This window comes from Artemia sp. Qi Xiang Cuo, chromosome 1 (genome assembly GCF_049724085.1).
Source record: "Artemia sp. Qi Xiang Cuo chromosome 1, ASM4972408v1, whole genome shotgun sequence".
Classification (NCBI taxonomy): Eukaryota; Metazoa; Arthropoda; class Branchiopoda; order Anostraca; family Artemiidae; genus Artemia; species Artemia sp. Qi Xiang Cuo.
Genome location: NC_142794.1, coordinates 50417508 through 50443302, shown reverse-complemented (window position 1 = coordinate 50443302; position 25795 = coordinate 50417508). Strand labels below are relative to the sequence as shown.

The 25795-nt window shown below is 34.7% G+C and overlaps 1 protein-coding gene across 1 annotated transcript in view; it reads right to left on the bottom strand.

The window, feature by feature from the left end:
• LOC148956437 (uncharacterized) overlaps positions 1-25795 on the bottom strand; it is a 570204-nt gene that overhangs the window by 11979 nt on the left and 532430 nt on the right. The window contains 5 exon segments of the mRNA XM_089090886.1: positions 1167-1240; positions 11769-12005; positions 12510-12644; positions 15909-16115; positions 21211-21349. Coding sequence (XP_088947012.1) covers positions 1167-1240; positions 11769-12005; positions 12510-12644; positions 15909-16115; positions 21211-21349 — 792 coding nt within the window.

The following is a 25795-nucleotide window of genomic DNA, read 5'->3' as shown; positions in this document are numbered from 1 at the left end:
CAAATGAAACCTGTAAAAATAAAAAGACGATACTGATCTGTTACACTAAGGCAAGGACTTAGTCAACAAAATCCCCTGGATCAAATGACCAGCTCAAATCAAATAAGACTATTTGAAAAAAATAGTTAATAACCTAACATTAAGAATTGAAATGAAAATTCAGAAGACGTTAAAATCTTAGTAATGCCTTTATAAACATTGGGTTCAGTTCACGTTTTTCTTTAACCTTTAAAAGGGGATTGCTATTACTATTTTGTAAATATTATAATCCGTCCAGCACAAAGAAAAACTCAACAGAAATGAAAAAGACAAACCAAATAAGATGTAATCTTTAAAAGCAGGGAAAAAAAATCAACCGAGCAAAAACTGAAAAAGATTAGGGACATAGCCTCACTTTCATGGTACAAAGACAGTTTTAGCTCGGTCTCAGAGACAGCACATGCTAGGTTTTTTTTTCTACAGACCCTGGCTTTATTATTTATCTTCTTGAATTTACTTCACTTAACTAGTCAGTCCTCTAAGAGGTAAAAATTTAAATAAGGCATGTTTAACGACTTCCAGACATTTAGGGATCAAAAATAAGGGGGGGGGGGCTAAACCAATGACATGTACATAAAGGCTTTGAAACAACGATGAATCAAATTTTATATAATACAAAGCTACAATATGCATAATTTTTTATCTAGAAAAAAAATAGGTGCAATAACAGTATCGAAAAAATTCAAGAATATTTAACTTTATTTTCATTTGTCTACTAAATCAATGCGATGAGTGGTTAAATAGGTGACATAAGTTATACCATTTCCATATGCTCGGAAATAGAATCTCGGCCGGGAAACTTATCAGTAAATATGATCAACCAGTCGGAAAAACCCCTTTCCCCTCCCTTGAAAAGTTTTGTCTAATGACTCCTCTTTTGGGAATATTTTCTTTGATTGATATAAATCTGTCTGACAATTAACAACAGATTTAAAAATTCGTAAAAATACAAAAAGAAAAAGAAGGAGAATGTACGTAATTACGCTTTAATCATTGGAGATCTAGCCCCCCCCCCCACTTTCCATTAAACAGACACAGTGTGCCCCGTATCTCTATGCATAAATGATAAAACCGCTATACGAGAAATAAAAAAGGGAATCTAGTTTTAACAGCAAGAATAAAATTACCTGTTGCTAGAAGCTGATGAACTTGCTGCCCGAACAACTGACTGTTCTAGGGGCGTTTTTCTTCCACTTAACACCTAAAATAATCGTTAAAGAATTTCATTATAATATGCAAATGGTTGAACAGCTGCAGAACTTTCTTGATTTCCTAAAAATCAAATTGATCGATACTTTGTTCTTCTGTCTGTAGCATTCACGTATGGAATTGGAGATATATTACGTCCTATTGAACGCAAAGACACAGATGAGCAGCCAGCACAGGTGATGTCGATAAAAGTCAATTATGGTTTATTTTAGAAAAGCTATTAAGACGATAAAAGGAATGCATAAAAATTTGAAACAGGAATGTATGCAAAGTAGCTTCATGTCTGTGCCCCTCCTCTCTAAAAAAACAGTACTTACGTGGTTTTTCATATTGTTAGTAACATCTTTCATATCATTTAACTATTTTTGATACTCTTCTTGAAGTTGTTCCCCCACCCGAAACAAATTTTGACGTTCGTAACTGATTTAATACATTTTAAAACTTATAACTGACATTTTGACTAAAGAATATTTCGACTGAAATGAAATGATCTACAGGATACGAAAATCAAGTTGATTAGTCAAGTTATAAGACGAAACGGTAAATTATCCCAAATTTCTCCGAAAACTGTCCCATTGTTAGAGATAGTAATAGAATTGTCAAGATTCCAAAGACCAACAAAACATTTTTTTTTCAAGTGAATATTGATTAGAACACCCTTAGATAGTGATCAATGCAAATGCATCTGGCGCTGAATCCAAAGCTTCTTTTTTAAGGAAGTTGGAAATTGACATAGAAATTCTAAATTTCCTTCCGAGAGTTCCCAGGAAAGACACCCTGCTCATGTAATAGGAACGCTATACAGCCTCAGTCTCTGATTGTAACCAAGTGTCCCATGACAAAGCAATTGATAAACAGACAAATTTGGTCTCTGAACTTTATTATCTCTCTAGCTTTAAAATTAAATTTCTTTCCCATTATTATTATTATCTCTAGGAAAAAGAAACATTTAATTAGGCTTGAATGAGCCTGAAGCAATCAATATGACAAAATTAATGTCTAGAAGTAAATTATATAAGAATAAAGTATTATTTTCGGTCGTAAGGAAATAAAACCGGAATTGAAATTAAGAGTAGAAATAAGAGGGCCAGTAAACTAATAATATTAGAACAGATTTTAACGCGACCATCCAGATTTATGACTTTATGTATATTTCTTACTAGACGCACTAATGTACGAGGTGGGATCGCATAATGAGACCACTAAATAATTTCATTGAGAAGCGAGAGTTATTAACTTTTGAAAGTCATAGGAGACACTGGAATGGAAGTTTCCAGATGCTTACGTCAAATGCCTCAAATCCAGTGTCCAAAACAAGCCGCCCCCCCCCCCAAAATAGCACCATATAGGTATAAATAAACTAAACAATTCATTTACATAACTATTTATTTAATGAAGAAAAGTTGGTTTAGAATCTAAGTTTTATTGATTGCTATGTAAAAAAAAGGAAATTTTTAAGTAAGCTCTACATACAGCTAACTATAATATTAAGATTCCTTGTTCTACTTCCCACAAAATTGAATAGCTAAAACAGAAAGATACTAAATCAAGGTAAAAATTGAATTCATCTACAATCTTAAATCGCATAGAAATATGTAAGAAATCTTGGAACTCGGAACCTTAGTTAAGCTGAATGAGTGCATTCTAAGGCCGGGTTTCCAAAATGGAGGGGGCCAAATTGGATCAACGTTCTCAAATTGACAGCATAGATACTGCAATCCGAGTTTTGATGAATGAGAGCACATTTGTAAAATCTCAGTATACGATTCTTAAAGATTAAGCCCAGATCAAGGCTAGGGCAGCCTTGGACTGTTGGACAGGCTTTCTAAGATGAAAATAAAAAGACAGGGGCTAAAACTTACTGATTTGGAGCACAGTCTGTGAGAAGGAAATGATGTAGCTGCTTTCTTTGAAGAGAGTGTTAAAGTTGGCAAGGAAAAAAAACTACAGCGCCCATGTTTAAAGTAATTCAATGTAAGAAGAATGCCAAATATTTAAGTTAGAACATGGAGATAAAGAAACTAAAATAGGCCTATTGCAGAATCTGAAAAAAATGTTGGTTCGTTCGAAATTGTTTCTTAATAATGACGCAACCCCAATTCCTACTCCTACCGGACAAGAAAAATTTTATTCAACAAACGGGTCTGTTCGTTAGCTGCAACCTAGAAAAGAGCAAATCACATCCGATAGTAAACCAAAGCTTAAAAGCACGTCTTGAAAATAATGCTGTCTACTGAGAACAACTTTCATTAAAACATGATTTAAGGATGATAAATATCTATATAGGTTCATCTTAAAAGTAAAAGTAAATTTTGAAAACAAATTTCCAGAAATTTAGAAGAGCTCGAAAAGCCTCGATAATGAAGGCGGATCAAAATCCAAAATACACCATTAAAATCACTATGGAATCAAACACTCATAAGCTTTATAACTAAAGCACTCTTGAAGCACCTTTTATTTTAGATGCTCATTTGTTTTATAACTGGAATTCTTCAGAAGTGGCCAAAGCAGGAACTTTGAACAACGTAAAATGCGGTGAGTGTCTAACAGCTTGTCAGTCTTAGGCAGCTTAATGCCGCAGGAGTTAGTAACAACAACAAATTATAAATAGTAATGGGCAAATAAGTAAAAGGATAAGTAGAAATAAGTAAGAAGTATTCCCCTATAATCGTTATTTAGCTGTTTTTAGCAATGTTTAGAATCCCAATTTAGGCTCCTTCGCCTATTTCGCTGATGCTCCTGTTCACTTCCATGATTATGCAGATTATCAAATCCAATTAATCTATTGAAGAAGAAACGTATCAGTATAACACACCCCATCCAAATATCTGCAGTATCCTCTAATGAGAAAAATCATCTCCATGAGCATAATGAGCTTTAACTGCCAGTGATTTTCTTGTACATGACAGAACAAATCCGAGCTTGTTTCCTAATCCGTGGTTCAGCTCCAATAAAACTAATCAATCCCAGGGAGAACCACAGTCTGCTGATTTGGCTTATTTAGACAACGATGCGCTTCAATGACTAAAGTGACAACCGCAACGAAAAAGCGAAAGATTTATGATCTGACGGAGAATCGTAACTTATAGGAACATTTAAATGAGTAAGAAGTTAAAAGTATCTGAGAAGATGCCAGAGGTCGCAAACAAATTCTGTTTTCAAAAATTGCAAAATTGAAAGATTTTTTCCGGGTTTCACCGATAGCTGGCACTTAGGAGAGAGCGAAACACGGTTACTGCTTACAATAAAATTAAAAGAAAACCTTGTGAATAAATTATTAGGTTATGTTAGGGAAAAAATTTCTAATTGTTATTTATTTAGAACCAGCAACATTTACATGAATGCCGTTTTATAAACTTTATTGTCAGAAAAAGAGAGTTCCCAGCACTTTAAAGGAGTCTAAAATTCCTTAGAATTGGCATAAAAAATAAATTCACCATCGGAATAGTCAACAATCCTTTACCAAGAGTTTATAATAATTGTCTTAAAAAAATTGTACTTTAGTATGGCAATGCTGATCTGTCTTCATTTCATCACCGCTAACAGCCCACTGGATGGTCGTATAGTTACAAATAGAGTCTCATTCGAGAGATACTTTGGTTCCTATTCAAGTAGGCTATCTGAAGAAAGAGCAATATAGTTGGATAAAATAGCTATTTTGCCAATTTTTGGTGTAATTTCCAGCGTTATTAAGATTAGAAGGTGAGTTAGACCCTCTTTAGAGAGGTCTTGCCAAGAAGAATCTTTAGCGTAAACGTTAAATAGATTGGTATCTTATGGATAGTTCAAGACACGCCACCCCATCGGAACTGAGCTTTATTATCACCTGGACCGTAGAAGCTTATGGGGTTGGAAAACTTATGATTATTTAAGGTGTCCACCTATCACTATAGTCTTTTCAATCAGATTAGTGCAGGTTAAAACTATCTATAGATGTCACGTGTTAGATGGAAAAGACAGAAGGGCTCGTAAGGACATTGATAGGAAAACACCTCAAAATACCAGATCGGCCCCTTGACTTTGAAAGACATGGTCACTCCTTTCCTTGGGCACAAAAGTTAGTGTTGGATTAATTGAATAATTAATAGCATAAACTGATGCTTCTTTTTTATTCTACAATATGACAATATATATAATTTATTTTCTTTTTATTATCTTAATTACCTCTGTTGAAGCCTTTAAAAAATTATTTCACATTATTTTATATGTAACTACAACTGGGTCGACAAGGCTTTGGCCTTTCCTCCCAAGCAACATTGGGCTCAAAATTGGGCACGAATGTCCACATGATTAAGTAAAGGAAAAATTCATCATAATTTTAAAGAATAACAATGGACATTCCCTTTATATATATTTTTACTGCCCGACATTTCCAATTGTATTTCGTAATAATAAAACACTAAAAAAAATAGTCTATTGTGACTATTTCGTATTTTTAATAAAGAAAACTTGATCATTAAGTTGTGAAAATGAAGGGCTGAATTTCATAAGTGAGGGTGCTCCCTCTCATTTATGGGAGGAATAATGATTAGATTTACGTAAAAAATCCGAAACCGAACACAAATTAAAGATAAAAAATCAACACTTTTAAATTTAAGTGAAAAGCGATGATGATATTTAGAGCCAGCGAAATTTTGTCTGGAACAGGAAAATGGTGTAGCCCCCTCAACCCCTTACTAAACACTTACTATAATACATCAAATACCCAAATAGTTATTTACAAATGCTTTGTAGATCTTACACGAAATATAATCATTTTTATGCTTCAACAAAACTATTAAAATGTGCTGTTTTTTTTGTAAATCTTAAGCACCTGGTTGAAAGATTGAAAATTTGAAGGGTAAAAATAAAAGGAGAGGACAGACCCCTCCCATTTATGATGATTTTTGATCGTTTTAAGCTTTCACGTTCCTTCTTACTTGTACTTCAAAGCTCTTTTTCAAAAATACAATTTTATAAAGGTCATATATTCGATGCATTATATGGTTTTAAGTGATAATTAAGTACAACTAAAACCCTTGATTTTACAGTTTTGAGGTAAAAATTGAGCTTTTGCCAGTCTAATTTTTATACTTTTAAAATTATCTCAATCGGAAAGTGCTACATTCACTCTGGACTTTGTACGCTTTTACAGATATTCTCTGAAGATACCGATTAGCTATAAACTAAATCCCAAAAACTCCTATGGCCAAAGAATGTTAAAAATTTTCTAAAGCCAATTAATTCATACCTCGATACGTTTAAACACATTGTTTATCCTCAAACACACAAATATCACTCCAAGAAATAAAGAAAATGCCTTTATCTAGATGTTTGGTATACTGAAATCAAAACCAGCATCATATCTATATTTATTTTTTTCCCGGGATTTTTTCCACAAATTTGGCTTCTGATATGTTTTACTCCAAGAAATTTTGAACGGATTTTATATTTATATTTTTTCTATTATTCCAATGACAGCCAAGAGAGAGACAATACCTCTACCATATCCTCAAAGAATGTTTTAAATGGTATTGGGAATGTTGGCTATTCTGAGATTTCCATGCAGACACGCGTTGCTGGGAAACGATGAATGACTCTCTAATATTTATATTGGAAAGGAAATCAAAAGTCATTAAACATCTGGCTACACAAGCCATGGAAAGTAATGCCCAGAGGGATCAGTACAATAATGAAAGATTTTTGGTTAGAAATCTTAGGTCTAGTTTTTTTGTTGTTTTTTTTAATTCATCGAAGCGAAAATAAAGTAATCTTCTAGTTCTCCAGCTTTCTTTTTCTTCTAGTTTATGTAAGGCTTTTTAGTTGCAGTCAATTAAAGATATGGAACACAATACTAAATCAGGCTGGATAACATTTATCCTTCAAGAATTTAATGCTCATGCACAAGTAATAACCAAGCAGATCTAAAAAAGAAATCGTACTCTGAGATTAAGTGATAACTGTTGACCATAAAAATAATTCGGCAAAACTAATTCTAATCTCGCAAAAAAAAAGATAAAAGGAAAATAGTAAAAGTAATGTATATTTTGTCCACAAATGACTTCAAAAACTTTGTAAATTTTTGTTCGAAATCAAGACGGGAGGGGGGGGGGATAAAGTCAATTTTGGGAGTAGAAGGAAGCTCAGGTTTTGTAGCCAAGACCCCACTGACGGAAGGATTTGTAGCCACTAGGAGTGATATATATATACCCCTCTTGGTATTTATTCGGTAAGCTTGATTCAGATTTGTCTGATCATTCTGTTCTTTATCTCTGTGGCCTTTACTCTATATTCAAGTAAAAAGATATCACTAATCTTCAATCTTTTATTTCAGTTGCTGTAAATTTCGGCTTTATGTCCCTCTTTGGTATAGGAATCGAAAAACAGTAAAGAATTTTCACGAGCCAAATATTATAGATAAACTGAATAATCAACATAATCTGGCGCCGTGTCTGGCCGTCAGGTACGGCGTCTCAGTGCTTGTCGCCGTAACATGGTTTGATTTCCCTTTTTTACTCTTTTTCTTAATGTACTCAGGTATTTAGCTTTTTGATATATCTCAGTAATAAATAAATACTGCTACTGCACTATAAAATTATTATCATTATTACGCTCATTGACCCCTGTGTTTAGGAAAAACTGAGAAGGTATATTTTCAAGCAATGTTGAAAATCAAACTGAAAATAGTTTAAATCAAAATCCGTAAAGTAATAGGTACTTAAATACCGATAAAGTAGACCAAAATATCTTAGCTCGAACCCGCACAAAGAGCATTTTATGCTTTTATTAAAATTTTGAGCCCAGATTAACCAGCAAACTAAACAGTTTTTAGATACTATGATGCAAGTGAAGACAACGAACAGGCAACAAAGCGAGGGGTTTGATGACTTAATACGTTAGCCATGTGAATATTCCATTGAAATAAACAGTTCAGCTTTGGGTATAGCTATTTTCTGGTTTGTCAAAAGTAAATCTAAATGTACTACTAGATGGCCAAAAAAGACCCCACAACTAGAAATTTCTATTCTCTTAGAATTATATAGAAACTTATCTTTGGCCACTACAAGCATAGCTTATATGTACATGAAATATTTAAACATAATTTAATTATTGATAAAAAGCTACAGCAATTTAAGCAGATATTCTCGAATATCCATTAGCAGCCTTAAACAATTCTAAGCAATATCATTAGAATAAAATAATCATGGATAGGATTCCTCAATAAATTATTTTTGCTGACAAAAACTTTAAAAAAAAAATCAAGCATCATCTAATGCGCAGGGTCCACAACCCCATGCTACGTGACTAAATGCAGGTCAATGTAGTTATAAATACTAAACCTCCCAGTATACTGTGGTTTTAATATAAAAGAAGAAATCCTGTCCCACAAGAGTTCCGCCATTCCAAACTGTGTTGGAAGAGAGAGATAAAAAAAATAATAAGAAACCTCGGCTTTCACATAGAACCCGGAACTTGACTCTTGTTTAGAAGAGATTGAAGCGAAAATCCGATTGTGACGGGAAATCTAATTATCTATTCTTTCTGGCAACTGGAGTAAATACATTTTGAATCGGAAGGAAACACTGCAGAGGAAAATATTGTTTTTTTTTAAGCAAATGAAACTGAAATGTTTCTTGAATCATGGATAATACTAATAGGATCAATATGCATTTTTTATTCTCTTTTCGTATTTTCACTAAGGCAAAACAAATAGGTCTGCTTTGCATGAGCTGAATTTTTAGAGACAAATACATTGTTTTGTGCTAACAAAGATTCAGTTTTTCAGAAGAAATTAGACGGAAAAATTACCCAACAGTTGTGCCCTTTAAATTACAATATGGCTATTTTAACGGATATAGTAAATGTAAAAAAAAAACAATACTACGACTACGAATACTACGGCTACTAAGGCTAAGGGTATTAAGGTGCAAATTTCAGCGAATGTTGAGGGGATATTAAACTAAATCTAAACATACTACTTGCATTCAGATTTGGAATCAGATTTTCTTATTTGCATTCGGATTTTTTCTGGCGTTCTCATTCCTTGTTTTTTTTTTATTCTTTTTTTTAAAGAATAAATTTGCCAATTTGGTCAATTATTAGCACCTTTGTCACATTCCCCCCATCCCCAAGATTTTGCTCATTGGCGCCCTTGTCACATTGGGCCTTCCCCAAGATTCCGCTCTAGATCCGCCCCTGTTCTGAATGCCTTTAACATGAAATGGTGCGTACAACATTGTAATTGTAAAATGAACTATGGCATAAGAGCAAGGGTGCATTAGCTAGCAAGCTAGCATATGCTGCAGCTAGTATATGGTGTCATAGAAAAGTACTAATGTAAGTTTTATGTAAGTTTTATGTAATATACATATTTAAGAATATATGTAAGTTTTGGTACACCTTTACGGACTAAGAAACTTTTTAAAAAGAATCGATTACAACACTAAAAAGTACTGTTCGTACATCATTAGATAATAAAAATAAACCAAAGCTTGAATCTAAATCTCTTAGTACCAAGGACATTAAATTGAAACATTTTCCACCCCCTGGAATCATCTTTGGTTTATTCATACCTAAAAACCGCGATTTTCTAAGACTTTTCTTTCAGTTGTTTCGAAATTATGAAGTTTTTGATCTGTATCGAATTTTCTTCAGCGTTGCAACATTAAACTGAGAAAATAAGCAATCGAAACAAGTGAGTTAAAAATGATAACACTTTTCATGCTACACCGATGCTATTTGTTTTTGTCCTTTTTATTTCGCGCCCACCACTAGCAAAAGTAGATAGTGGCGTTTCTGCATATAGGGTTTTTTCATTATAATCGAATTACTAATTTTTTCTATTATTTCAAAACATATATGGTTGCGTAAATACTATCCACTTAACCAATTAAAAAAAATCACATTTCATTTTTATTGTCCTAAGTACATGCTTTACCTTGTCAACATTCAACAGAACGTTCTTTAAGGTTAAGTCTATTTACATTATTCTTTATTAGTTACACCATCGCTTGGCGGTATCCATTTTCTATATCTTTTCTTTTGCAAAACACAGTGAAAAGTAATGTTACGAGCAATTTTTGTGAACTCTTAATGGAGATGGACCGTTTTTTAAACCAAGATCAAACCTCTCTGATTGAATGGTACTCATTTCAATGACATAATTCATTTAAAATTCAGCGAGCATAATTCAGTTAGCGAGTAAAGTGATGAATATTAAAAACAACGTAGCCAAAGACTATAAGTATAAAGTAATACAGTAATCCTATATAGCATAAGGTAAATAGACGTTAACACCTTTTCATCAACCTAAAAAAAAAAGTTCAATCGCTTCATAACTATATTCTCAATGCTGTCACTTGCTCTCAATGTTATCACGGAATTATCACCACTGTTGTTTTTCTGGGTGAAAAGAGGTAATTGAAATCTGCATCCATTTCTATGCAAGGCTTTTCTAGTTTGCGGTTGATATAATTTATTTTCCAAGCTGTTGTATAGCAACGCTGAGAGTAAACGTGGTGAACAGAGTAAAATATCAAAAAACTTGTAATTCACAAAAATTTATCACTGATCAGAAAGCATAGAATAACATAATTCAATGTTCTTGTTTTAAACTATTAGGAAAAAAAACTAGCTGATGCTATATTGTTGAATTCTACAGTTATTTTTCCTAAGACTGTTTGATACAAAGTACTAGACAGCAGATTCCTTTTCCCATAGTTTATAGTTTCGTTGCGTAGCTGAAAAATTATGCGTAGCTCTGTTGTCTTTGTCACTAGGATGAGCTATAAATATTATTTGGAAAAAAGAAATGAAAAGGAAAAGGAAAAAGGAAAAGTTTACCATTTTATAGAGATACTTGGTTCTACCATATCCTATAAACAAGGTGGGATGGAGGAGTGTTTTTCGTGTGTCTGCAATAGGAGGCCTAGTACTACAACACCTTCGTAGCAGTAGATTGATTCCCTTTTATCAATGCCCTTTCTTGGTTCTTTCTACAAATGGCTTAAGCAAAAAAATATGCAAATTTCACCAACAGAAAATTTTCGCATACTTTAGAAAAACCAACCCCCTATCTTTTAATTAATTTTCTGGTACTTATTGGTCTTATTCTGACCATAGACGTATTTTGAGGTAAAAGACTATTTGATATCAATAACCAGTGAATTAAGAAACAACTATTTCCCCAGCAATAGTGGGAACCTCACTGGACAAAAATAATAAAAGAATTATAGCCACATTCCTGGCAACAATAAGCTAGCGACATGTTACTTTTCCTAGAACGTAAAAATACGCTACTGCCGACTGCGAACAAATCATTACAGTTGAAAGCGGCTGGAGGTCAACACATAAGAGCCATGTCAGTTTCTTGGCTACAGTTTCCGCAAGAGTCGCCACCCCTCAAGGAAGAAGACGTTTTTGCAGGGAAGATAAATCACAGTTCCGGAGTTTTCAGGCATGTTTCATTCACTGCGTCGTACACTATCCACTTCCACGCACAGAAAAGACTTGTTTGCAAAAAAGAAAAGCTAAAAAATTACCTGCTCTGAGAGAGACACAACTGTAGGTTTTGCTGGTCTTTCCTTTAATGCACTTTCCAGTGTTCTGCAATAAGTAGCTGCTAATGCAAGTACTGCAGAAAGACGTTCCGAAAGAAGTTGTAGCTGCATTTTAAGAGATCCACTTTCAGGATCATCTGACTCAGCGAACAATTGCTCTGTAGCTTCACGAAGAGAAGCAACTCTCGGCTCGCACCGTTCCACTTCATTCCTCACCTCCTGTAAACAAGATTTATGAAGAAGTAGCTTTTTATGAGTAGGGCAAGGCAATAGGGCAGTAGCCTCTCTTCTTAAATTACCAAAAATAGATAGAATATTTACCAATTAAAGACCAAATCTTTATTTGGTTTCTTTTATTTAACGGAGAATGGCCAAAAATATTTCAATATCCTAGTACGATATGACACTTTAGGGACAAAACAGCCATATTCCTAAGTGTTAACTACTCCATGGGTATACTAAATGGTCAATATTCAATACTTCCCTTTTTTAGGGAAGAAAGAGAGGATGGGTGGTTGATCGTTTAGTCTGTGCTCTATTTTTCGAATAAAGACAATGTAAATCATAACAGTTATGTATAGGCCTAAACTGAATTATCTGTCAATGACATATTTCTGTAATCCTACTAAGAAAAAGTACAAATAACATAGTTAGTAAGAGATTAGAGGCTGTCTTTCGAGAGATACACAAATTATTTCCACAAAAGGCAAAGAAAGAAATTACCTGAAACTTTGACAACTGCTTCTTCAGTACAGACGGCTTGGCAGTTAAGTCCAGCGGCTCTATGGATTTGATGTCCATTTCAGTTTTGTCAAGCCAAATCAAAAGAGCTTTGATAATGTCTCTAAATTCTTTGTTCTAAAAAAAAGATACTACGAATTAGAGAAAGACAGCAAGAAGACAAGCATCCAAGATCTATGACTGCTTATTTTTCTATATCTAGCCTTTTATATGGCAAGATTCACTTTGCTAAATTCGCTAAAACAAATCTATTGTCGTAACGAACTGCTTATTGGTACATTTAAAACTAAGAAATCGACCAAGCTCATTAAAGGAACATTGAGGGTACATCGCAGCAATAATTTTTTTATATTACTTCAATATTGACTACAGATATGGCGTTTTTATCCCATATTTTTACTACATACATACGTTGTATGTCTTGTTCTCCGAGAATTTTAATCGATACATATTTATAACTGCAAAATTTGGCACTTACATCTTGTTTACTCACACCGGTAACACATTTAATATCAGAGTTTCACCGGCAAATGGAACCAATTCACTTGTCGAAAATATTACTTTAACACAAAAGGAATAAGATAATATTTTATTGCATGGAAGGTCTCCAAACATTACCAGGCAAACAACTCTCAATTGCTGGACAAGCATGATTGATAAAAAAAATATCCGATTTTTCTATAAATATATGAACAAAAAGTAACCATATTTTGAGACAACTTTTTCTTTTTTTAATCCGACTTCATTTGAGCTTCAATCTATGCAAATATAAACTTTTTTCAGCAGGGTGGTAGACAGAGCTGGAAGACACGGAAATGGCAAGAAAACAAACCATAGCTTTATTATTAATTTGATGCAGTTTTCCAATCATCCATTGTTACATTTAGTTATAATCATCCATCGTATCTGCTGACTGAAGGTAAGGATTACGCACGAAACAATTAAGCACGAGCATAGAGGATACTTTCCTTATTCAAGAAAAACCAAAAAAGAAAACATCATTAGGGACAACGAGTTCCTTTGGGAGCTATAATCTTTACAAAACTGTCTTAGGATATTTTACAGAACTAAACATTGGATTTAATAGCTTAAGAAATATATGAGCAAATGATAGGCCATCTCTTTTCCTTTACAGAGAATAGCTCCTAATTAAAAAGACAATTCTTGGAACTGAATTTTCGGCAAAAAAGAGGTTTCTATTTTGACAGTTTGCTCCCGACACGTGTACAGGGATTTATTACGGGCGAGCGGCGGAGAGACAATTCGAAGATAAAAAAGTAAGTGGATAGCCCGATTCTAAGGCCGTCTCTCCTATGTGCATACATAGTATGTTCAGTAGGTGAACTCTCTCTTTAAAGGTCCAATATTCACCATAAAATTCTATTCATCTAAACAGAAATGAGTGGTTGGCTAAGGAAATCAAATTTAGCTTTCAAAAGAATGTTGACATTACCATGGTTAGACATAGGTCAAATTATTGTAGGAAGGTTGTGGACAAAGTAATTCTTTGTCTAGGATGAATCAAAATAGATTCAAATGACGTATCAGACATATTTTACCAGAGGGACCGGATGTCATCTATAATGTGTCTCGAAGCCTAATTTGATTCTCCAGAGGATGGGCGGGAGGAGACCTAATTGAGGGGCAAAAGATTAATTTCAATAGTAATTTATCTAATAGTAAGGACACAAAAGCTGTATGGTTTCAAAGATCCAATATTTTTTCGACAAAAGGTATAGAAAAATAGTTCAAAAAAGGAGGAAGGCGCAAATTCTAGATCCAGATTTTCCAGATTTTTTCCAGACTCAATCAGTTTCAGCATACTCTTAATAGACAAATTTTTGGCCTTCCAATTGAGACTCCAAAGCATAAATTAAGGATTCGTTAATGAACGGAATGCACATTTTTATACATATAAATTTTGCCTCCTAGAATACTAGCAATCATGAGATGCATTCTCAACTGGACTGGAAAGCAGGAAAATGCGCCAATTAAAAGTGTAATCCCTCTTTTGAGATTATCTTATTATCCTTCCATCTTGTCTCCTTTTGCTTATAATGTAAGTGATGTTTCACATTACATAAGAAGCTGGCTAGAAAGTGATCAAAACATTCCCTCCTTAATTAACCCTCCTTAGGAAATTTTCCCTCGTTAGAAAATAACAGTTAGCAACAGTAGAAAAGATGAATAAAGATTAATATTTTTCTCTTTACTTAATCCATCTTAGTATATTAAAGCTTATCTAAATTTTATATCAGTCTAACAATCTTTCCTCTCTTTCTATTTTTGTAATTATTATGGAGTAAAAAAAATCATCTTCTTGATAAGAAAAAGAAATAGGATGCGGCACTAGACCCTTAAGGTCCAAACCGGCGGTGCTGATCTCCGTTTCGTGGCCCTTCAGCCAGGAAGTGCAATGGGGGGCTGGGGGCCAGCCAACAAAAAATAAGCTAAAACTAAACTAATCAAGCTAGAAGCTAGTAAAATTAACGAAGAATTATTGACAAACCATGCGGATGGACAAAGTTAACAAAAGAATGTGACTTTATGAATGAGCGTGTGAAGGGCTAAGGCCCTGACTTGCCAACCATAGTGAGCAACGGGAAGAGACTTAGGAGCGTATTTGCAATCTCAACAGCAATTCCCAAAACCTACCGACAATTCTTTTAGCCTTTGCACATCCCTGTATCGTCGTAAAATCAATATCGAAGAGGGCAAATAGCCCTTCGCTAAGGTACACAGGCGGGAAAAGCGATAGTATTCGATCCCTGGGTAAGGCGTATAAGCTTCTCAGGCACACGATCTTTCCGCACCACGACCCTTGTGCCATCTTTTATGATCGAGTCGAACCTAACAATTGGTTGTGGTAGTTGCAACTTTACAATTATAAGTCTTGATCTTGGGTCAAATAACAGTTGTCTAACGTAGCCCTTGAGGATTATTAACCACTATGATGTTGAGTCTAGAAGAAACAGATTCATTTGTGCATTTTAATAAATATAGAAACTTTCAGTGAGTGCATTATTTAAAAAACGTTTGATGTTTGTATTTGTTTAATTTTTCGTTTTGTTTCTTCCGTTTTTTTCCTGGCCTTACCGCCAGGAAAAAATTTACGGGGGAGACTAAGTTGAAGTATTTTGTTGCGTTTGTATGTTAAATACTGTGAATTTTGCTAAATATTTATATATTTCTTGTTTGACTTTTTTAATAAATTCAATTCAATTCAATTATTAAGAAAATATATATTTTTGTTTGTCCTGAAACAAATTGTGTGCTGGCATATCAATATGAACTACTATTAATAAAACCATACTCAAGCGTACAAAAGGGAAGGGGGTAACGTAAGTTGGAACAAAACACATTTCTGGAGTTTAAAGCTACCTGTAATAAAGTTTTCTGGAGCCGTTCCTGCAGAAGTCGAGCATCAGCACAGACGACATCCCATCTGGCGTTTAGTTTTCCAAGTCCTTCGTTCAGTTGGTTAACATTGGCTTTCATGGAAAATGGGGCATGCTCTTTTAGATGAGTACCAACAATATTCAAACTGACAATTAAGCTTTTATGGCTATCCAAGTCAAGTAGTAATTCCTATAATGAAAGAAGTTGGCATTTATAATAGTGATTGCTCTTAAAATTAAGGGAATGAAACTGAATCGTTCATTTTCGGTTATCATTTGGCAGAAGTTTTTTTTCTTTTCTTTTTTTTTGCAATGGAAAGCATAATAGCTACGCTATTCTTTAAAATCCTAAGGTTTTGGTAAAAATTTATGTTTCATAGTTAATGTAAATGATTAGTGTAATGACACACGAGGATCTGGAAGATGCAGCTAGACGGCATAATAGTAAAATATTGTAACAAATTGAGAGGGAGTAGTCAATGCGGACTTGGCCCAGTTAAAGATAGGAATGGGGCCACAATTAGCGATAAGGAAAAAACTAAAGAGAGATGGGCCGAACATTTGGACAGGTGGCTTAACTGATATAGAATTGAAAGAAAATATGTAAAGGCAAGCGAAAAAGTTTGGGACACATTGGATATGAAGTACGATTTGTTTTGTCAGAAAGGATTCGCGGCAGTATTGAAAGGATTAAGAAATAATAAGGTTCCAGATGCTAATAGGGTGGTAGATAAGCCTTTTAAATATGGTGGCTCCGAGGAAAGAAATAAGGTACTGAAGATTATGATTAGGATTTTTGAAAAAGGGGAAGTACCTAAAGATTTTAGGAAAACCTTAATTAAGTCACTTTATAAGAAAGGTGATAAAAGTGAATGTGATAATTATCGAGGGATTAGTCTCGTCTCTGTAGGTAGTAAATTACTTAGTAAAATGATACTTTTTAGACTGAGAGATGCCGTAGACAAAGTTTTAAGAGAAGAACAGTGCGGTTTTAGAAAAGGTAGAGGATGTGTCGACCAAATTTTCACTCTTATGTTAATAATTGAAAAGTGCCTGAGTTGTCAAACACCTTTGATCCTCAGTTTTATAGATTATGAGCAAGCGTTCGATTCTGTTGATAGAAGGGCTTTAGTAAAGGTTTTTATCCTTTATGGTATACCAGATAAATACATTAAAGTGATTAGTGCTATGTTCGAGAATAACACTGCTGCAGTTAAGGTAGGAAATGAGGTTAGCAGCTGATTTTGTATTAAATCAGGAGTTAAGCAAGTTTGTGGTCTATCCCCCTTTAAATGGATTATTTTGATGGACTTTGTCTTAAGAAGTACAGGAAGGGCATTGGGAGACCAAGGAATCGAATGGGTAGGAAAAAGTCTCCTGAGCTTAGATTATACTGATGATTTAAGCATCCTTGATGAAAGTGCGAGCAAAATGAATGAAGTTTTAGAGGTTTTGCGAGTTCAGGGTGCTAGAATAGGTTTGAAAATTATTGCTAAAAAGACTAAGTAACTAAGGCTAGGAATAAGTGAAGATGAAAAGATGAAGTTGACTAATGAAAAGATTGATTAGGTGGACAGTTTCACTTATCTTGGTAGTATTATTAGTAAAGATGGTTGGAGCAGTGAAGATGTCAAAAGTAGAATAGCCAAGGCTCAGGGTGTTTTTTCACAGTTAAAAAAAGTTTGAAAGAATAGGAAGATAAGTCTGCAAACCAAGATTAGAATATTAGAAGCTCCAGTGATGACAGTGGTCAAACATGGCTCTGAAACATGGGCGCTCCGAAAAGCGGATGAAGATTTGCCAGATGTTTTCCAGAGAAATTGCTTAAGGATTGTTCTGGGTACCCGGCTGACTGACCGTATTTCAAACAATAGGCTATACGAAAAATGTGGTTCACTACCGCTCTCTAGGGCTATAATGAAAGAAAGGTTGAGGTGGCTATGGCACGTTGTGCGGACGAAGGATGACAGATTGCCGAAGATTGTTCATTTCGGCCAACCGTTTAGGGCTAAACGGAAAGCAGGCCGTCCTCGTCTGGGGTGGGAGGACTTCATAAAGAAAGATTTAAAGGGAATGGGAACTTCATGGGCGGGCGTAAAAAGGGAGGCTTTGAATAGATTGGGATGGAGGAGGAGCGTGCGAAGCTGTGTTGGCCTCAGGCGGCTAGGTGCTGCGGTGAGTAGTTAGTAGTAGTAGTAGTAACGACACACACATAGTGTAAATGATTTGAAATTACACCGTCTAAAATCATCTGTCTTTATTGATCTTGTTTAATAAAGAAAAGGGTATTTATTAAAACTTAAATAAAAAAACACGTATTTTGTTAATAGGGCCAGAACATTTTTTTGACATTCTTTTTGTAATGACTATTCATAAGTTATTAACCTTTAAAATGGATTAAGAAGTAGACCTCTGGTGACAATATTTCGTCAAGGGTTGCAGCAGCTATGACCCGTGGGAGGGACAAACTATAAAGGGAGGAAGAGTTAGTTTTATCGGACTTACCCCCAACATACCCCTAAATGCTGAATTAAAGCCTAACTACTAGTTTCATTTATATTCGCAACAAGTTTTACACACTCTCTCAACACCTCTCATTCCCGGACAGGTATGATCCCCCAAAAGGCACAGCTAGATCTTCCCAAAAGGGAAAGTATATACTTAATTCTCACCAAACTTGGCTGATATAACAATTTCTTCTGTTAGATATTTGAGAAAACAATTTAACCCCACCCTAGTCGGGATTTCGTGTGGGCTAACAAAAGGCATCGCTAAGGCACTAGACTCCTTACCTCCCGGTTTGGTTGATATTTGACAATATCTATCATTTTTAGGTTAGGCTGAGACAGAGAACAAAAAAAAACAAGGGGATTTTGTTCACTATCACAATGAGCAATGCTTCGACTGTCATATATTTAAGATCATTTATTTTAGGGACTTCCAATAACTGCTGAAATATATTGGTCAGGGTATTTATTTATCTTTTGCTATTTTTTATCTCAAAGATGATGATTTTTTTTGTCGTTTGATTTTCATTAATTTTAATAGCATTTTTTCCAAAAAGAACTACTGAAGAATCTTTATTCGTTTTCAAACTGGGTTTATAAGAAGACCTAAAAGGGATTCAACAACAGGTTAGAAAGAATGTTGCTACTGGGGCAAAGTTTCTCATTACTAGTTTCAAAACATGTTTACACTGGTGACTTGGGAGATCAAACATCACATTGGTTTCTAATTCAATTTCTCAGGGAACCAATTGCCAAGAAAAAAGAAAATACAGCAATTAAAAAAGTGTTATTCAGACATCTTGAATTAGCTGCTACGATGTGTCACCTTAATCAATGTAAAAGACGTATCTTAATAATAAGTGAGTGTTTTATTAATTATTTTCACACTTTCGCTTATCTATGCATGCCAACATTTTTCTTACATGGTAATTTGAGGCTATCCTTACTAATCCTATAGGTTAAATTAATAAGAAAAGAATCAGCAAGTTTATTTGGGACATATATTTCAGTAGCCAAGATCATGATTGTAGCGTAATTTATATATGATACGGAAATTTAATTACGCAAAATTGCCTTTGTAAACTCATCTTATTCACTTGGGTTTAACATCATAGCACTGGCGGTACATGAAACGCAAAACCGTATCCAGGGGGAGGAATAGGGGGTTTGATTGGAAGCCCCCCCCTGAAATATTTGTCCGACTCGTAAAAAACGTAACAAAATGAATATAAACAAATTGTTGATGCACTTTTAAAGCTTTTTCTTGTACCCCCCCCCCCCAAAAAAAAAAAATACTGGATACAGACCCGTTGACACGCGTCATTATTCTTTAGTAAAAAGCGTGCCATAGGATATTACTATAGACGTGTGTGAGGGCTCCATCTTTCCGCTGCTGGTTGCTAAGCATAACTAAAACTTGTATAATCGTCTTTGTTGTTAATATTTAAAATGAAATTTAAATATAAAAAGAGGTAAAACTGATGAGTAGCATAGTGAACTTTGAAAGAACAACAAGAAACTTTTTTATACAAATATTAATCAATGTCTAAACATTCCACTTTCATATCGGCAAGCCATTATTAAGGGAAATAAAGGGGGACCAAAAAAGGCTAGATTAAAAATTAACAAATACTAATAAGTAACATAAAAAGGGGAGAAAGAGACACAAACACTACAAAAAGAAAAAGAAAAACGAGAGGAGCTCTCATCTGCTAAACTATGGCTGTTGTTTATAAAACAAGACCGAAATGGCGATAAAACATGGGAACAAGGCACGGAAACTGTGACATTATATAAATGTTAGGAGAAAACCAGGGACATACACAAAAGAATATAGCCCTTTCCCTGCTTCATGCCTGTTTATTATTTCACTATCAGATTGCCTTTAAATAAGAATAATCCTAGTTTATCAGGTGACCTTTTTTGATTTTCCTTTGTATCGTGCTTGCCTGTTTTTCTCAGCTTTATATCTTATTTAACAGAATGCGGGTTTTTTCTCTCTTTTTCTCCTGTTGTTAAAGGCTTCTGGATATAAAGCCGGAATACACTGACATTTATTAGCATTTACACAAAAATATTTTGTTGTTTTCGAAGTACGCTTTTTTAACAAAACGTTTTACCCTTTTTTTTGTATTCTTATTTCATTACACTTTTGGGGACCAAACGCGCCAATTTTTATATTAACACTACTAGGTCATTTCTAAGTAATATGTGATCCTTCTAATAGAAGAATATAAAACAAATTTTTTTTGAATATACTAAGAAGCGAAACGTGAAAAATGAAAGAAAAAGATGTATGTCTCTGCTCGCAGAGGAGTATTAACCTGGTTGAAAAAAATAACACGATTTTTTTACATCACTCCAGGCAGACTCAGATTGGTGGGTCGCAAAGTCAGGGATGAGGACTAATCTGCTTCCCCTATCCCCAAATTTCTAATATTTCTCAGAATTTCTCCAGACAAAAATTAGGTTCTTCAAAATCGCCCTGAAAATTAAGGTCAATTAATTTAGGACCTGCATTTTGCGTAACCGTATGTAATAACGATCGTTAATTCTAGGAGATTTTTGAGCACGCAATTTTCTCTCAGTGAAATACGTAAAAACCTCGAAAAAATCGCGGATAGGCGAAGCACTATATAAGAAGAATAAATTTTCTTTTGGAGAAGCACCTACAACTCCCTTTGCAAATACAATCGCGCGAGTGAATAAGGGCAACTTTGTGTCAAAATACAGATATGTTAAACTAACAAGCGGTTATAAATATTCTTGGTTACTTACTCTTTGGTCTTGTATGGCATCTTCGAGTTGTTCCATTGTGCTAAAACTATTTTTGGAGCTCTGTTCTAATCGACTCTCAGCTACTTCAATCCACCTTTCTAGTCTCCACATGTCATGCTCATGTTGTTTCCATGTTCGCCTTGAAGAGAAAAAAAATACTTAAAAAAAAAAAAAAAAAAAAAAAAGTCCCCTTAATATGCCCGTAGAATCTCTTCAAAAGCCTCAATAACCAAAATCAAATATTATCACAGACTTTATTTTAATTTTATCAAGAGTGGACGGCTGCCTCATCTTTGAAAATCCTAATAAAAACCCTAAGTCTATCAAACCAACGAAATTCACCTTTCCGTAATAAAGGGCGTCCACTTCCCACAGGAAGCCCTTTTGCAGCGGCTATTCCTTACCATCTCTCAATTTTAGATTTACTTTCTTCCTTTTCTTTTACACTATCGGTACGAGTCGACTGCTATTTAAACTACCCCCCCCCCAAAAAAAAAAAAATACTACTTGCAGAAACAGGCAATGTTGTTTCACTCAATTGTGCTCTCCCACACAAAACCCGTTTTCTTTTCTAAATATGTATTCCAATAAAATCTTCAACAACAGACTTCATCTGCTCAGTTCGCTCTTTCCAGCTGTCACTCTCACTTACACGCACTATCATTCTCCTACATTAAAAACCAAACATACTCAATTCCATCCTTTCTCTCCTTTTTTTTCTTTCCTAAACACACACACACAATATCATAACCATCGACGCAACAGCTCGCTCCCTCACTTCACCTCATCTAACAACCACATTCAATTTAATCAACCTAATCTTACGTTCCCCAAAATTAAAAACCACTCCATAGTCAGATAACGTACTGAAACATTTGCTCACAATTTCATTATTATATTTACGATCAAAGAATTGGCATTTCAGACAATTTGTTCCTTCTTCACCATACAACTTACATTTTGGGCCTTCATCTGGAGCAAAACTAAGCACATGGTCTTGGATTGGATATACGGTTATGAATACATTCTTCATAGCTTGACTAGATGACACACTAAAGGGCTCCTTTATTTTCACAAGATTCTATTTCTTCTTTTTTTTCTCTAAATATTCCATCCACTACTTTTCTCTCGACTGCTTTTTAAATCGTCACTCAATACCCCTGGATTTTCCATCTTCCGGATGCACCACATCACCTCATGAATTTTCTAAGGCATATCACTTATCATTTTTTGTTTTGCAAGTTCCTATTCCTCGTTATTTATAAGCGTTAGAGCCCATCCTTCAGAATTTCCCCTTAGAGCAGATCATTTCACAAACATTTCTTATTCTCAAAGATATAGACACCTTTCCGAAATATAAGACCCAGGCCCCCTTATAGCTATGAATGCCCTTAATTTTCCAAGTGTTTGTTTTAAGCGTAGCATGTGCTTTTTGAATTATTTATGTCAATACTTATTCCAAGATTTTTCTCAAGCCAGTTTTTTTTTTCATTTTGCGCTTGATTCTTTTGCTTTGCTCTACTTGGTAAGGTTTACTATACGTTTGTTTCTCGTCTGTGGTTTATTTTTTCTATTTATCTTTTGCGTGCCATATAAAGCCCTATTTTGGATAATAAATCTTCTATTACATAATTATTTCATTTTCCATTATGCTGCAATTGCACCTTTAAATAAGGGAAAACTTAAGAAAAATTAGATGAACAAATGCTACACCATCGAAATTTTCTTGCTTGAATGTACAACGCTGTTTTTTTTTGTTTTTTTTTTCAACTAAATTAACGTTTAACCTTGGCCCGAATTAGTTTAAAGTTTGTCCAGGATAGCATGTGAAAACACATCTCCACCTTTTCAAAGTGAAACTCAACAGTGATCATCCTGAATATGATCAGAACAGGATCTCAAAGTTTCCTCGGCAAAACATCCCGGGATTAAAATCTCTGACCAAATGTTTCAAGTCCATCCATAAGACCAAGGTTCCCAAAAAAATACAATCACATTACGAAACTTCGAGAAAGGCACCTTCTACCATGCGTTCATGTACTTCAGTGCTATATTAAAACAAGCGTCAATGACTACTACTATTACTTTAAAATCCTCGCAGTCTTTAGCCGTGTTAGGCAAGACAGTGGCAAACATTCAGTGTCTATCCAATGTCTTTTAAAATTCATAAACATTACTCAGAGATTTTACAGGAAAAACAAAAAATTTTACAGCAAAAATAGCAGAACATTTTTTCTCAACAGCATAAATGGGAAGTTGATGCTACCATTATTTTGTGTTATGTATAAGAGTATCCCTTAAGAGTTCCAAATTTGTGAAACAGTATTTCTGCGATCGAAATGATCTTTTAACTGTGTCAAAATTGGTCAGAAATAGTCTGCGCAACCATAACAAACCATGTTGAACTGAACCTGTGTCGCAAAAGTGACAAAGTCATCTTTTGCACGTATGGGGAAAAAATGTCTGGTAGAAATCAAAGCAACGATGGCTGTACAATTGATCTTAGCAGATGCCTCAAAATAGACTAACAAAAAGCTGTCCAAATCCATTTCAAGGCAGAGTTGTTGAGCTCAATTCTTCACAATCAGCCCAGGGTTTCTTGTTTGTGATGTGGTAATTTGAGCACCGCAATCCTATTCCAACTATTGTGTACGCATCTCGTATTACCAGTTTATTACATATCCAAACTCAACTTCCCTAACTTTTCCCTCAAACGAACCCCCAAATGCTCCTTTCACCTGTTTTGCATAATTCTCTTAAAGACTCCAAGCCGATGACAGATAAAACACCATTAGGAGGGCGTAGGTGCTTCTTATATACGCTATTCGTTGAGACACTCACACAAAATGTATTCTTTGGCCGAGTTATCAAGAAACTCTCAACTGTGTATGCTCTTCCGACAAATTTTTCACATAAACCATTCTTTAAAAGGTATATCCAGAACACTTATTGACTAAGCTTCCTCAGCCCAAATACTATCGTCCAACCATATGGCCTTACGTATATTAAACAACTGGCTCTCTTTTCTATGTGTTTTTACATGGAAGTGCACCTCATACCAACTGAACCCTCTCAAACCTTCTAGCAGATCGGCCACACTTCCAGCAAGGCCGTACCCAGGATTTTTTCGGAGGGGGTTTTACTCTGATTTTTTTTTTGCTTGGGGGGGGGGGGGTACACAAAAAAAACTAAAAAAAATGCATACAAAATTTGTTTATATCCATTTTTGTTAATTTTTACGAGTCAGACAAACATTTCAGGGGGGTTTCAAACCCCCTAACCCCTTCCCCTGGATACGGCCTTGACTTCCAGTGAGAAAGGACCAATCATTTTTTTAAATGCTAATGATTTTAACAAAATATTTGGTGTTGTGGGAATCCTCTGAATTTACTGTTGGATATGCTTGAAAAGAGGTTCCACGCAAAGCTCAAACAGATTAGGGTCACCGGGATCACCTAATTACACAGCCCTTCAAAGGTTCAATTTGTTGCCATTTATGGTCACTATCATCACCGAGTTCTTCTATAGATTTTCGTACTACTTTACAAACCGTTGATCAAACCCAATATTTTCCATCATTATTATACAAAATATCGATATTATAACTGGCTGTTACGCTTTGACTACCATTCAAAAAATGGAAAACCTAGAATGACAAAAATCTTATTTTTGTCAGTTCATCGTCACTACATACCAACAGGTCATGCAAAACTTTTAAAACATACTGAGTCTTATTTCCTCGAATATCCCCAAATTGATATCCCCCAAAACGTATTAATTAAGAGGATTATTGTTACACTCGCACAGCTTACGATACATTCATTTATTTGGCAAGGGAGCAGAATGTCAAAATCAAGCATGAACATTAGAATCTTTACTATCAAATAATTATTCGACTTGGGACTTCAATGCAGAACCTATGGAAACTCAAGCGAAACTTACACCTGTGGAACTTCAAGTAATGTATTCCTAGTATCTGACAAATAACCATGATACATTACCCCTAACCGATAGAAAATACTTAAAAAAACTGAAAAGCTTTCACAAGGATTCCATGTGCGGTAGGTTTAATAAGAAGAACACTGTGGTCAACCACAATCCCTTCATGAAATCAAAAAAATTGCCACTGCCTTATAGTTATTATTCCACACACTGTTGACAATAGCAGTCAGATGACTTAATGCATGCTCTGCTGTTCTTTTCTTCAAAAGAAAAGTATGTTTTCTTTATCGACAATTTCAGCAATTATTCGACTTGGAAACATGTCTATTATAAACAGCAGAATAATAAATATGATACTAGCTGCAAAGTAATGCAAGAAAGATAGCCTGATTCACTTAGAGACCCACATGAGTGATAAAAGAGAGTTTATAAAACATCATCAAGACATTAGGGTTTCATCAAAGATAGTTTTTGCAGCTTGGATGAATTTATTCTGCTAGCGAGGTTTTTGATACGGTACTACTGATTGATTATTTATGAGCTTATCAACAGAATAGCCTTTGTTAGCCTATATAGGCTTCCTTTCTATTTTAACTTCTCTTTCATTCTCAATTAAAAGTCCATTATAACTATTTATAACAAC